At 40.2% G+C, this 16,040-nt stretch overlaps 1 protein-coding gene across 5 annotated transcripts in view; it reads right to left on the reverse strand.

The window, feature by feature from the left end:
• Positions 1-271: 271 nt before the first annotated feature.
• The window catches only part of NFU1 (NFU1 iron-sulfur cluster scaffold), a 38,593-nt gene continuing 22,824 nt past the window's right edge, over positions 272-16,040 (reverse strand). For 4 of the 5 annotated variants that reach the window (XM_003262497.4, XM_030827199.1, XM_003262500.4 and 1 more), the window contains 3 exons: positions 9,548-9,608; positions 4,829-5,003; positions 272-442 (listed from right to left, as the gene is read on the reverse strand). In XM_003262497.4, the coding sequence (XP_003262545.2) occupies positions 398-442; positions 4,829-5,003; positions 9,548-9,608 (281 nt within the window). In that variant the 3' untranslated portion in view covers positions 272-397. The remainder of the gene's footprint in view (positions 443-4,828; positions 5,004-9,547; positions 9,609-16,040) is intronic. The other variant, XM_030827198.1, reaches the window with a different exon arrangement.

A 16,040-nucleotide genomic window follows, 5' to 3' on the forward strand; every position in this document is an offset into this window, starting at 1 on the left:
AAGCTAAAAACTTCAGTAAAAATAGTTTTAGATATTTCACAAAAAGCCATTTTAGAATATTCTAAAAAGCATTCTGTTTCTTCCTGTATGGAAAAAAGTAAATAAATTAGATGGGGGGAAATGTATTTTAAACTCCTTCACACATATGCAAAGAAGGAGCCATGGGAAATGTGGAACAAAAATAAAAATATCCTTGGATAAAATCCACGTGTATAGAAGACGATTCAAGAGGTTATAAATAACTCATATGAAGTAAAGCAAACATGCAATATTTATATATCATTCTCTGAAGAGCATATTTTATTAATCTTCAAGTTCCTCAGCATATTAATAATAAAAACTCGATATATATTATCAACAAGTCTGACTGTTATGCCCAAAGAAAATCCAGATTATTTTAAGGTGAGTTTGCTTCTTTTTCATCTGATTCATCATCCATAACCTAAAACCAAAAAACAAAGACAATTTAAGAATTAAGAAAATGATTAGATTTTGCTATTTTCCTGATTTTAATATTACTTCTTTACCTGATACACTCTATGAGGCATGACAAGCCAGTAAGAATAAATCTATCAACAGCCCCAAAGAACAAGGTTTGAATCATAACCTGGTATCCTAAAAACATAAAAGCAACCCCATCTCTATTGAAAATACAAAAAATTAGCCAGGCGGGTGCTTGTAGTCCCAGCTACTCGGGAGGCTGAGGCAGGAGGATGGCGTGAACCTGGGAAGCGGAGCTTGCAGTGAGCCGAGATCGCGCCACTGCACTCTAGCCTGGGCGACACAGCAAGACTCTGTCTCAAAATAAAATAAAATAAAATAAAAGCAAATTAAATATTTGGAAATTAATTAAAGCATTGATCATTTCTCCTTGTCTCAAAGAGGCTACCCATAGCAGAGTCTCAGCTGGGCAGAAAAGACTATAAATAATTAACTGGGGCCAGGCGTGGTGGCTCACGCCTGTAATCCCAGCACTTTGGGAGGCTGAGGCGGGTGGATCACGAGGTCAGGAGATCAAGACCATCCTGGCTAACACAGTGAAACCCCATCTCTACTAAAAATACAAAAAATTAGCCGGGCGTGGTGGTGGGCGCCTGTAGTCCCAGCTATCCGGGAGGCTGAGGCAGGAGAATGGCGTGAACCAGGGAGGTGGAGGTTGCAGTCAGCCGAGTGCCACTGCACTCCAGCTTGGTGACAGAGCAAGACTCTGTCTCAAAAAAAAAAAAAAAAAAAAAATTAACTGGTATTCTCTAGCCATAAGACTAATGTAATTGACTTTTTCTTTTTTTCAAAACCATCTTATTTACTTAAATATATTCTGTGAAGCTATACCAAATTGTTATTATAAAAACATTTATTTTTATTAAAATGAATCCCCCAGGAAAGTAAAAAACAAAACAAAACAAAAAAACCCCCACCATATTAGGAACTAATTATTTTGGTCTTACTGAGATAAAAGATCATTTTAAACCTCAGGAAAATGTTACAACAGCTATTATCTTTCCATGAGTTAATGTATTACTAAGATAACCGACTAACTCCATTGGAGAAGGAAAAAGTTACATAAACCTAAGAATGTTTTTTTCTCCTCACCACACCTACTACAATTAGATGCCAATTCAAGTTTCTAATCTGAAGGCCAATTCATCACCCCACCCTGGACAAATGAATAAAAATGTTCCTCAGTCAATCCACCAAAGTATCAACTAACGTTAACTTTTTAAGGTATATAGATGATGATGGAACAAATACGGTTAAAAAAAAAAAATCTAGGCCAGGCACACTGGCTCACGCCTGTAATCCCAGCACTTTGGGAGGCTGAGGCGGGCGGATCACCTGAGGTCAAGAGTTCAAGACCAGCCTGGTCAACACGGCGAAACCCCCATCTCTACTAAAAATACAAAAATTAGCCAGGCATGGTGGCACGCACCTGTAATCCCAGCTACCTGGGAAGCTAAGGCAGGACAATCATTTGAACTTGGGAGGCGGAGGCTACAGTGAGCCAAGATTGTGCCATTGTACTCCAGCCTGGGCAACAAGAGTGAAACTATGTCTTAAAAAAAAAAAAAAAAAATCTAGATTCTGGCTCTGATCTGAAACAATCAATAGAAAAAGAATTCTTTCATAGGATATCTTTTTGGTTGAGTAAAAATTGGTGGCCAGGAATGGTGGCTCATGCCTGTAATCCCAGCACTTTGGGAGGCCAAGGCGGGTGGATCCACGAGGTCAGGAGATCGAGACCATCCTGGCTAACACGTCAAACCCCATCTCTACCAAAAATACACACACACACACAAAAATTAGCCGGGCATGGTGGCGGGAGCCTGTAGTCCCAGCTACTCGGGAGGCTGAGGCAGGAGAATGGCGTGAACCCGGGAGGCGGAGCTTGCAGTGAGCCAAGATCGCGCCACTGCACTCCGGCCTGGGTGACAGAGCAAGCCTCCATCTCAAAAAAAAAAAAAAAAAAAAAAAAAAATTGGTATTTATTTCCAAGAAATTAATATTTTACATCCAATTTCAACAATACCCAATCCAAAAAATTTTGTCAACCAACTCATATTTTAGGCAGAATTATTCCTTAATTTGGAATAATATTCCCAAATACTTAATACAAAGCATGTATAGGACATTTGTAAGGCACACAGCTAGTTGTTGCAGAGGAACACAAAGACTTGGATATGATTTCAAGTCTCTTAGGGAGCTTCCATGTAAACATAAAGCTAAAACAGATACAGAAAGCTACATAAACATAAAGCCAAAACAGAAGCTTTGGACCTGTCAAAGAAGAACTTAATTCCAAGTGAGGGATGGATAAAAACTTCAAAGAGGAAATGTCATGTACTGGACCAAAACGATGGTGTGGAGGCTAAAGCAACTCCGTCTTGGATGCTAATCTGCCACATTGACTAACCTCAGTTCTAGGAATGCCTCTAAGATTTCTACTTAATTCTGCCTTTAGGTCAAAATAACCTTGATGTTATCCTAAACAAACACATACTTAGCATAAATCTTACCCTTAAGCAAATTATAGGCTATTAGGCAAGTAGCATTCTTGCCTCTTCCAGAGGGGCTGACTTTAATTGTCCTACACATATCTTTTGAAGCATGTATACCCATTCCTCCTGGTATATAAGCCCTGAGTCTACGGGGTAACAATGCGGGAATCCATCATCTTGCAGCTGCCCGATAAATGGCTTCTGTTCCTCAGTTCCTATTAAATGTTTCTTTCTGACCAACTGGATTTGCCAACCTCTGTCTTCAGCCTCTCAGCTCTCTAAGACTTTGGGGATAGCTATATAAACCTGCTCACTGTGGAACAGATGAATTTTAATACTGCCCAAGGATGAGTGATTTCCAATGGAGCCCTTAAGGGCACAGAATTACCTGAGGTGGTCAGGCGTGGTGGCTCACGCCTGTAATCCTAGCACTCTGGGAGGCCGAAGCGGGCAAATTGCCTGAGCTCAGGAGTTTGAAACCAGCCTGGGCAACATGGTGAAACCCCGTCGCTACTAAAATACAAAATACAAAAAATGGTGGCATGTGCCTGTAATCGCAGCTACTCATGAGGCTGAGGGATGGGAACTGCTTCAACCTGGGAGATGGAGGTTGCAGTGAGCCAAGATATCGTGTCACTGCACTCCAGCCTGGGCAACAGAACAAGATTCTGTCTCAAAAAAAAAAAAAAAGAATGAATTACCTGAAATTCTGTGGGTTGGAAATTTCTAATTTCCACACATCCCTTCACTCCTTGATAATCTCTCTCCACAAGGCCATGCTTTTTGGTTGAGAATAACTGCAGTGAGAGTCATTATTACTGATGACAAGGTGCTGTGTTATACTCCTTAGGTATGTTGGCCAAAAAAAAAAAGTTGATATTGTGCTACACATAAAGCTCTAGAATTCTACTCAGTATAACGACAAACTATGATTTCTTAATGGGCTTCTTGCTTGCATATTTAAGAATATGTAGATTAGGCCAGTTGTGTTAATCCTTAATCCCAGAATTTTGGGAGGATCACCTGAGGCCAGGAATTCAAGACCAGCTTGGGCAACATAGCAAGAACCCGTCTCTACCAAAAAAAAAAAAAAAAAATTGGTAAATATGATATAGTAGAGTTCTTCCACTAAAGATTTCTAAATCTCATCTATAAAACACTGCATTACATTTTAAACCTTTTTCATAATTTTTGTGCAATCAGGGCAGCAATATGCCCTCTGGGTCTCTGTAGCCTTGCGTGCAAAATGGTAATGACTTAATGCACTGTGTTATTAGAAGATGAAATGAGTAAAAATGCCTGGCACATAGTAGGTTCTCATAACACTAAATTACTTCATTTTTTTTTTTTTTTTTTTTTTTTTGACGGAGTTTCGCTCTTGTTGCCCAGGCTGGAGTGCAATGGCACGATCTCGGCTCACTGCAACCTCTGCCTCCCAGGTTCAAGCAATTCTCCTGCCTCAGCCTCCTGAGTAACTGTGATTACAGGCGTCTGCCACCACGCCCGGCTAATTTTGTATTTTTAGTAGAGACGGGGTTTTCTCCATGTTGGTCAGGCTGGTCTGGAACTCCCAACCTCAGGTGATCTGCCCACCTCAGCCTCCCAAAGTGCTGGGATCACAGGTGTGAGCCACTGCACCCGGCCCAAAGTTACTTCTAAAATAAGAGACTTCAAGTCTCATAAAAACTGCAACACAAAAATCTAGCCCTAGAAAAAGCTAGGTCATGAACTTCTTTTCAAATACTGGCCTTAACATCTATTTCCAGCCTTTGTATCTACAAAGAAAAAGAAAAAATTAAAAAAATCTAGACTGTCATATAATATTGGCATACCTGTTCTACGCCTTCTACCTCTGGAATATAAAACTGCAGCATGTTCTGAATTCCATTTTTCAGAGTAATGATTGAACTAGGGCAGCTGGTACAAGAACCCTGGAGTTTCAGCTGTACGATGCCATCTTCAAAGCCTTTGTAGATTACATCCCCTCCATCTTCCTGCACAGTTGGCCTGTGAGGTCAAAGAATATTTATGACATATTCTTTAAAATACAAGTTTTCATTGAAAAAATTTAATACAGCTCAGAGCTTACATTTTATATTAGTAAAATTCACAAAGTTAGAGCTACTTTTATAATACAGAATAATAACTGTGGCTAAGTTTTATTTATAATTAAAATTTTTTTTTACTCTCAGGTAAAATACCAAAATTCACTCATACAAATATTTCCTCCACTTACTACATTTGATCTTGCTTACTAATATCTTTTTAAGGCTGGGCATGGTGGCTCACACCTATAATCCCAGCAATTTGAGAGGCCAAGGTAGGAGGACTGCTTGAGCCCAGGAGTTGGAAGCTGCAGTGAGCTATTATCACACCACTGCACTCCAGCCTGGGTGACACAGAGAGACCTGTCTCTAAAGAAATTTTTTTTTAAAAATAAAACAATATTTTAAAGCACTTAAGATTTCAAATTTCCTAATAATTATTGTGATTACCTAAAATATACTCAGTCACTTCTTTTGAGTGAAGGAAAAGAGAGACTGTCACATGCTGACTTCATTTTTGGGTAAACTTTTCATTGAAATACAACATTAATACAGAAAAATGCTTAAATCATGTATGTACAGTTCACTAAATTTTCACAAAGTGAACACACATTTATAACCACCCAAACCAAGAAACAACACCAAACCTCCAGAAGTCCCCTTTGGGCTTCCTTCCAATCACTCCCCACAACCAAAATGCAGCCATTATCCTAATTCATATCACCACTGATGAGTTTTGCCAGTCTCTGAACTTTATAATTTACAAATACAAATTCTATTTATAAATTGCATAGAATTACTCTTTTGTATCTGGCTTCCAATGCTCTTTGTGAGATTCATCTATGTTGCTGAGTATAGTACCAGGTCATTTACTCTCACTGCTGCATAGTATTCCATTAAGCAAATATACCAGAATTTATTTATCCATTCTACTGTTAATAGACATTTAGGTTAATACTAGGTTTTGGCTTTTACAAATAGTGCAGTCATAAAGATTCTTAGAAATGTCTTTTGGTATGCATATATATTACTACTGGGAATATACCTGAAAGTGAAATTGCTGAATAAAGAGTATGAATATGTTGAGATTTAATAAATACTGCCATATAGTTTTCCACTTATATAAACTTACAGTCCCACCAGCAGTGTATGAGAGCTTCTGTTGCTCCACATCCTCACCAACAATTGGTGTTGTCAGTCTTAACAGTTTTAACTATTCTACTGGATTTGTACTAATATTTAATTGTGGTTTGAATATTCATAATAACTAATGAGGTTAAGCATTTTTTCATGTTTAGTGGCTACTTGATTATCTTTTTTCCTTTTTTTTTTTTGGAGACAGAGTCTCACTGTTGCCCAGGCTGGAGTGCAATGGCAAGATCTCAACTCACTGCAACCTCCGCCTCCCGGGTACAGGTGCTTCTCCTGCCTCAGCCTCCCAGATAGCTGGGATTACAGGCATGCACCAATACTCCCAGCTAATTTTTTGTATTTTTAGTAGAGACAGGGTTTCACCATGTTGGCCAGGCTGATCTTGAACTCCTGACCTCAGTGATCCGCTCACCTCAGCCTCCCAAAGTGCTGGGATTATGGGTGTGAGCCACTGCACCCAGCCACTATTTGATTATCTTTTGCAAAGTACCCGCTCCAGTCTCTGATTGTCTTTTTCTTACCAATTTGTACAAATTATTTATATATTCTGTTATATAAACACTGTAAATATCTTCTGATCTGTACCTTGCCTTTTGACTGTAAATGGCACTTTTCAATAGTCTTGCTTTGTCACATAGGCCGGAATACAGTGGCATGATCACAGTTCACTCACTGCTACCTAAAACTCCTAGGCTCAAGGGAGCCTCCCCTGCCTCAGCCTCTTAAGTAGCTGGAATTACAGGCACAAGCCACTGTGCCCAGCTAATGGCATCTTCTGATGAAGAGAGAGTCACAATTTTACTGTAGTCCAATTTATATGTATTTTCCTTGATTTTTATCTGAGATATAATATATATTTTATATATATATATATATATTTTTTTTTTTGAGACGGAATTTCACTCTTGTTGCCCAGGCTGGAGTGCAATGGCGCGATCTTGGCTCACTGCAACCTCCGTCTCCCAGGTTCAAGGGATTCTCCTGCCTCAGCCTCCCAAGTAGCTGGGATTACAGGCACCTGCCACCATGCCCAGATAATTTTTTATTTTTTTAGTAGACACAAGGTTTCTCCATGTTGGTCAGGGTGGTCTCAAACACCCAACCTCAGGTGATCCACTCGCCTCAGCTTCTCAAAGTGCTGGGATTACAGATGTGAGCCACCGCGCGTCTGGTCTTTATCTGATTTCTTGCGTCCCGTTGGGAAAAAAAAAAAACTTCCTACCCGAAGGTCATACAAATATTCTATTTCTTTCCTTTTCTCTTCTCTTTTCTTTTCTTTTCCCCTCCCTCCCTCCTTCCTTCCTTGGCTTCCTTCCTTCGTCCCTCCCTCCCTCTCTTTTTCTCTCTCTCTCTTTCTTTCGTTGTAGAGATGGGGTCTCACTATGTTGCCCAGGCTGGTCTCAAACTCCTGGGCTCAAGCAATCTGCCACCTCGGCCTCTCAAAATGCTAGGAGGATTACAGGCATGAGGCACCGCACCCAGCCTCCAATTAATTATTCTTAATTCACAAAAATTGTAGATATTTCCATGTACAACATGATGTTTTGGAATATGTAGGCCGGGTACAGTGACCCACGCCTGTAATCCCGGCATTTTGGGAGGCTGAGGAGGGTAGATCACCTGAGGTCAGGAGGTCATGACCATCCTGGCCAACATGTGAAACCCTGTCTCTACTAAAACTACAAAAATTAGCTGGGTGTGGTGGTACATGCCTGTAATCCCAGCTCCTCAGGAGGGTGAGGCAGGAGAATCGCTTGAACCTGGGAGGCAGAGGTTGCAGTGAGCCGAGATTGCGCAGCACTCCAGCCTGGGTGACAGAGCAAGACTCTGTCTCAAAAAAAAAAAACCTGTATACACCATGGAATGGCTAAATCAAGCTAATTAACATATACATTACCTCGCATACTTATTTTTTGTGTCAAGAACACTTAATAACTACGATGTTGGCAAATTTTTTTTTTTTTTTTTGAGGAAGAGTTTTTGCTCGTCGCCCAGGCTGGAGTGCAGTGGCGTAATCTTGGCTGACTGCAACCTCCGCCTCCTGGGTTCAAGCTATTCTCCTACCTCAGTCTCCCTAGTAGCTGGGATTACAGATGCCCACCACCACGCCTGGCTAATTTTTGTATTTTTAGTAGAGATGGGGTTTCAACATGTTGACCAGGCTGGTCTTGAACTCCTGATCTTAGGTGATGCACCTACCTCGGCCTCCCAAAGTGCTGGGATTACAAGCGTGAGCCACCATGTCCAGCCACAATTTTCAGGAATACAATACATTGTTACTAACTATAGGCTTACTTGGCTGGGTGCAGTGGCTCATGTCTGTAATCCCAGCACTTTGGGAGGTTGACGTGGGCGGATCAAGAGGTCAGGAGTTCAAGACCAGCCTGGCCAACATGGTGAAACCCTGTCTCTTCCAAAAATACAAAAATTAGCTGGGCATGGTGGCCTGTGCCTGTAATCCCAGCTACTCAGGAGGCTGAATCTGGAGAACTGCTTGAACCCGGGAGGCGAGGCTGTAGTGAGCTGAGATTGCTTGCCAGCCTGGGCAACAGAGTGAGACTCCATCTTAAAAAAAAAAAACAAAAAACTATAGGCTTACTTTTCTTAACTTCCTTGCTCTCTAGGATCTTGATCCTTGAAATCAAGATTTCATTGGTAACCCAGAATTTTAATTTTTGTCTTCCCATCTAAACAAATTTTCTGAAAGCCCAATGGTTTCTCTGATTCTTGGCAGCTGCCCTCTGCCCAGCTTCTTCTACCCTAGCTATGTAGCAAGGAACAGCAAATGCCTGAAGGGAAAACTCAGTGAGCTTCCCTTCTCTCCAGGATCTTGGCACCTCAAATTTTGCTTGCTCTGGCAGCTATCTAATGCTTTCAAACAAATTCTTTTTATTGTACTTTATCCAGCTTTTCTGGGAGTTCTCAGCATGACTATTGGTCTGCTACAAGCAAAAGTAGAAGCCTGCTGTTCTCCACTCACTTAAATTTATTCTGTATGGGCATTATACTGAAAATAGGTACTCATTCTCCCTTCACAACATTCCCAAACATTAAGTCTTTTTTTTTTCTTTTTAAGAAATTTGGTATTATAACAATATCGAATCTAAATTGAGACTGTGAAGAATACATTTCTTCATTGAATATGTTTAAATAAATTGGATGTTTTAAAATTTTGAGTAAATGTAGAGAAGATACAGGCTTTAAATTCAACTGTCATGGTTACCTGTTGTGGTTTACGTTAACTTGCGCTTACTTTGAAAATCTACTATAATCTCATGGCCAACAAAAACTACATTGCTATAATGAAAAATGCCTCCAAAGCACTTGAATTTGGGTAGAGAGAGGAACACGTACCGTATTCTAGTATCTAACAATTCCTTAATCATTGCCACAACTTCATCATCTTCTTCAGATCCTAGAAATAATTACGTATAAAAACATCAAGAGTAGAAATTTTATAGCCACGCAAGTACGAGTATTAAAACAGAATGATTTTAACTACATGATTCATTAAAAACATAAAACTATAGATAGAACATGTAACTTGGTATGGAGATATATTTTGGGAAATTGATGAGAGAATCATTCATTTGATTATCTGAAGAAAAATTAGGGAATACCAATCAACTCAACATTTGGTGATAAAGATGAGTACACTAAAACATCTTGATATGCTAATGACATTAGGGTTTGAAATTTTAAGCCAGTAAATATGCAGACATTCTCTGTTCTCGAGGATTGAAAGTATCAGAGAAAAGAAACTGAATTTTGATGGAAACTTTGAGACAAAAAGGCACACCTACTTTGTAAGTTAAGTTACATCTTCAGTTTCTCAATTTACTGGTTTTCAAAATGCCAACCTTACTAAATATAGATGTAAGCCTTCTGGAAATTTCTGAAATGTTCTTTTTCACTCTATTGCCCAGTGTGGAGTGCAGTCATGTGATCACAGCTCACTGCAGCCTCAACCTCCTGGGCTCAAGAAGTCCTCCTGCCTCAGCCTCCCAAGTAGTTTGGGACCACAGGTGTGAGCCACCACACACAGGCAATTTTTTTATTTTCTGTAGAGATGGGGTCTCGCCATGTTGCTGATATGGTTTGGCTGTGTCCCCAGCCAAATCTCATCTTGAACTGTAGTTCCCATAATCCCTACGTGTTGTGGGAGGGAGCTGGTGGGAGGTAATTGAATCATGAGGGTGGTTACCCTCATGCTGTTCTCGTGATAGTGAGTTCTCACGAGATCTGATCGTTTTATAAGGAACTTTTCTCCCTTTTGCTTGGCACTTCTTCTTCTTGCCGTCATGTGAAGACTCAATGTGTTTGCTTCCCCTTCCACCATGATTGTAACTTTCCTAAGGCCTCCCCAGCTATGCTGAACTGTGAGTCAATTAAACCTCTTTCCTTTATAAATTACCTAGTCTCAGGTATGCCTTTATCAGCAGCGTGAGAACAGACTAATCCAGTTGCCCAAGATGATCTTCAACTCCTGGGCTCAAGTGATCCTCCTGCCTCGGCCCCCCAAAGTACTGAGATTATAGGCATGAGCCATGCCTGGCCTCTGAAATGTTCCACAAATCTTCTGAGCACAAAGTCAGCCTTTGAGAAAACCAAAAATGTAGAGATTTCATATTACAAGAAACACTAGACTCTGGCAACCCCTAAAATTAAATTATATTAACATTGAGTTTTTTAAGAAAAGAAATAAAACATGGCTCATGCCTGTAATCCCAGCACTTTGGGAGGCTGAGGGAGGCACATCACTTGAGGTCAGGAGTTTCAGACCAGCTTGGCCAATATGGCAAAACCCTGTCTTTACTAAAAATACAAAAATTAGCCAGGTGTGGTGGTAGGTGCCTGTAATCCCAGCTACCCGGGAGGCTGACACGAGAATCACTTGAACCCAGATGGCAGAGGTTACAGTGAGCTAAGATCGCACCACTGTATTCCAGCCTGGCTGACAGAGCAAGACTCTTATCTCAAAAAAAAAAAAGAAAAGAAAAGAAAAAAAGGAAAAGAAAACACACAAAAGGTCCGGGCATGGTGGTTCCTACCTATAATCCCAGCACTTTGGGAGGCTGAGGCAGACGGATCACCTGAGGTCAGGAGTTCGAGACCAGCCTGGCCAACATGGTAAAACCCTGTCTCTACTAAAAATACAAAAATTAGCTGGATTTGGTGGCACACGCCTGTAATCCCAGCTACTTGGGAGGCTGAGGCAGGAGAACTGCTTGAACCCAGGAGATGGAGGTTGCAGTGAGCCGAGATCGCACCACTGCACTCCAGCCTGGGCAACAGAGTGAGACTCCACCTCAAAAAAAAAAAAAAAAATAGATAAATAAAAATAAATTTGTTGGGGGAAAAAAAGCACAAAAGCTAAAATTGTCTTAGATCAATAAACCTAAATTCCACTTCCCCACCATCCCTTCCATAGATAATCATTATCATGAGTTTAGTTTATATCTTCCCAGCATGTGTTTACATTTACATGTATAAATTAAAACAGATGAGATCATACTGTACATACTATTCTATATCTTACTCTTTTCTGTGTAATATATCTTGAAGGTCGTTCCCCATTGGCATATACAAATATGGCTTAATATTTAAAACTGGTACATAGTAACTTTTATATAGATTTGTCTTTGGCCAGTTTCTTCATTATTTCAGTTGTTTATACAGTTTGCTGCTATTTCTAACAATCCTGCAACATACTTGCTTATATAAATATATATCAAAAGGCTGGGCTCAGTGGCTCACACCTGTAATCCCAGCAATTTGGGAGGCCAAGGTGGGCGGATCACTTGAGGTCAGGAGTTTTAGACCAGCCTGGCCAACATGGTGAAATCCCGTCTCTACTAAAAATACAAAAATTAGCCAGGAGTGGTGGTGGGTGCCTGTAATCCCAGCTACTCCAGAGGCTGAGGCAGGAGAATCACTTGAACCTGGGAGGTGGAAGTTGCAGTGAGCTGAGATCACGCCACTGCACTCCAGCCTGGGTGACAGAGTGAAACTCTGTCTCAAAAAAAAAAAAAATTATATATATATATACACATACATACATCAATGTACTTTTGCAATTATATTTATGAGATAAATTCCTACCAGTGGGATATTTGGGTAAACAGGCTTGTGTTGTTTTTTTTTTGTTTTTAACAGAGTTTCACTCTTTTAGCTCAGCTCACTGCAACCTCCATCTCTTGGGTTCAAGCAATTCTCCTGCCTCAGCCTCCTAAGTAGTTGGGATTACAGGTGCCTGCCACCACACCTGGCTAATTTTTTGTATTTTTAGTAGAGATGGGGTTACACCATGTTGGCCAGGCTGTTCTTGAACTCCTGACCTCAGGTGATCCACCTGCCTCGGCCTCCCAAAGTGCTGGGATTACAGGCATGAGCCACCACACCCAACCTAGCTTGTGCATTTTTAATGTTAGTAGATACAAATTACTCTAAAAAAGTTATAAGGTTTACATATGGATCCATAAAGAACACATGTAACTGTTTCATGTAGTACTAAAAATTTTCATAAATAGTACATTTATAAATGTACATACGTTTGAATTTTCCTTTTTCACTTAATATTTTTTTTTATGTTTCTATGTTGGTATCTCCCAATCTAGTTCATTCCTTTTAACTGCTGGTATAGTTAAAAAATGTTTCAGTGAACATGTTTCTACATGTTGCCTTGTGCGTATCTCTAAGATTCTTAAGATATATATCTAAAAATATACCTGAATCACCTAAAGATAATTATACAAATGTTTCTGCATGTCATAGTCTATTTAGTGTTGCTATAAAGGAATACCTGAGACTGTAATTTACAAAGAAAAAAGTGTTTATTTGGTTGATTCTGATGTCTAGAAAAGTTGAAGACTTGGCATCTGGTGAGGACCTCAAGCTGCTTCCCCTCATGGAAGAAGAAGGGGAGCTGGCCCATGCAGAGATCACATGGTGAGACAGGAAGGAGATGTTGTTACTGGGACTCTTCTTAGCACTCAGCTCTCAAAAGAATTAATACAGTAAGAACTCACTCCCCTCCCCTCATACCCCCGGCTCTTCCAGAGGGCATTCATCTACTATTGAGGGATCCATCCCCATGACCCACTCACCTCCCATTAGACTCCACCTCCAACACTAGGGATCAAATTTCAGCATGAGATTTGGAGGGGACAAACGTCCAAACTATAGCAGTGTATATATGTGTGTATGCACATATAAACATTCAGTTTTTGTAGTCAATGCTTATTAACATTGATGAACTACTAGAACTAATGAGTGCTAACCTTGATGGATATAAGATCAATATACAAAAATCAACAGTATTCCTATACCCAACACCCCAAATTAGAAAACATTATTTTAAAACAGATACAGGGCCGAGTGAGGTGGTTCACGCCCGTAATCCCACCACTTTGACAGGCCAAGGCGGGCAGATCACCTGAGGTCAGGAGTTCGAGAGCAGCCTGGCCAACGTGGCGAAACCCCATCTCTACTAAAAATACAAAAATCAGTTGGGCATGGAGGTTAGTGCCTGTAATCCCAGATGCTCAGGTGGCTGAGGCAGGAGAATCGCTTGAACCTGGGAGGCGGAGGTTGCAGTGAGCTGAGATCGCACTATCGCTCTCCAGCCTGGGCAACAAAGCAAGACCCCGTCTCAAAAAAAACCCAAAAAACAGATACAGGCAGAACAGTGTAGTGGTTAAGAGCATGAACGCTGGAGCCAGACTGCCCAAAGTTCTTATCTATCTCTGCCACTTACTAACTGTGTGACCTTGAGCAAATTACTCAATCATTCAGTGCCTCAGTTTTCTCATGTGTGAAATGTGGTAACAGTTCCTATCTGATAAGGTTATTTAAAGAATTAAGTGAGTTTATACTTGTAAAGTGCTTAGAATTGTGCCTGAAATACAGTAATCAGTATATCTAAGTGCTTACTAAACAAAATAAGAACGCTTTATGATAACCAAACCTATATGGTACCTAGAACTAACATGAGCTCATACCAAGAAAAGAACATAAGAGAAGTCTCACATAAATGGGAAAATTTGGGGATGAAAAAATATCAATGTTAAAGAAATGTTAATTCTCCCAAATTTAATCTATAAATTTAATGCAACTTCAACCAAACTCTTGACATGGTTTTTCAGAGACTTTACAAGATGATCATTAAATTTACAAGGAAGAATAAAGTGACCAGACCACCAGAAAGTTTTTTTTAATTGAGGAACTTTTTCTTCCAGATATTATCACATAGTATACTAATTGTTACAGAGATATTGTAATTAAAACTCCATATGTTATTAAAACAGGAAGGGGGGCAAAAAGACCACAGGGACAAAAAACATCTTAGAAAAAGACCCATGTATAATATTATAAATTCATGAGGAAAGACTGAGATAATTGATTACCTATGTAGAAAAAGATAAAATTATTATATTTTAAGCCATATAGAAAAACAAATCCCACAGTGATTAAATATGTAAGTGTAAAGAATAAAACTTTAAAAAACAAAAATACATATATACATACACATATGACAGTATCTTTGTGATACTGGAGAAAGGAAAAACTTCACCAACAACAAATACAACAGTATCATCAAATACTTATGGAGCTTCATGTATAGTCACTCTTCCAAGTGCTTTACACTAAATAACTTACTAAAACAAGATACAAAAGGCATAAACCACAAAGGAAAAAGATGAACAAATGTAACCACATTAAAAAGAAAATTTTCTGTATGACAAAAGACATCATAAACAAAATGAAAAGTTAAGTCACAGTTAGGGAGATATCATTTGCTAAGAAAATACCTAACAAAGAATTAATATTCAGAATATTTATACATATACAGAGAGAATTAGACTTTTTATTCTTTTTTAAGAGATGTGTTCTAGTTCTATCACCCAAGATGGAGTGTAGTGGCGTGAACATGGCTCACTGCAGCCTCAGCCTCCTGGGCTCAAGCGATCCTCCCACCTCAGCTTGTCAAGTAGGTGGGACTACATGCACGCATCACCATGCCCAGCTAATTCTTGTATTTTTTTGTAAACACAGGGTTTTGCCATATTCCCAGGCTAGTCTCAAGTTTCTGAGCTCACACAATCTGCCGCCTTCACCTCCCCAAGTGCTGGGATCACAGGTGTGGGGCATGGTGTCCAGCCCAGAATATTTTTTAAAAACCCGCTTAAATAAATATAAAAAAGACTTATGGGCCGGGTGGCGGTGGTTCATGCTTATAATCTCAGTACTTTGGGATGCTGAGGCAAGAGGATCACTTGAAGACCAGCCTGGGCAACCTAACAAGATCTCATCTCCACAAAAAAAAATTTTTTGCGGGGGGACAGAGTCTCGCTCTGTCACCAGGCTGGACTGCAGTGGCACGATCTCAGCTCACTGCAACCTCTGCCTCCCAAGTTCAAGCAATTCTCCTGCCTCAGCCTCCCAAGTAGCTGGGACTACAGGCACGTGCCACCATGCCCAGCTGATTTTTGTATTTTTAGCAGAGATGAGGTTTTACCATGTTGGCTAGGATGGTCTCGATCTCTTAAGCTCGTGATCTGCCCACCTCGGCCTCCCAAAATGCTGGGATTACAGGTGTGAGCCACTGTGCCAGGCCTCTACAAAAAAATTTTATTTATTTATTTTTTTGAGATGGAGTCTCGCCCTGTCTCCCAGGCTAGAGTGCAGTGGCATGATCTCAGCTCACTGCAACCTCCGCCTCCCGGATTCAAGCGATTCTTCTGCCCCAGCCTCCCGAGTAGCTAGGATTACAGGCATGCGCCACCACGCCCAACTAATTTTTGTATTTTTAGTAGAGACGGGGTTTCACCATGTTGGTCAGGCTGGT

The sequence above is a fragment of the Nomascus leucogenys genome, chromosome 14, assembly GCF_006542625.1.
Source record: "Nomascus leucogenys isolate Asia chromosome 14, Asia_NLE_v1, whole genome shotgun sequence".
NCBI lineage: Eukaryota > Metazoa > Chordata > Mammalia > Primates > Hylobatidae > Nomascus > Nomascus leucogenys.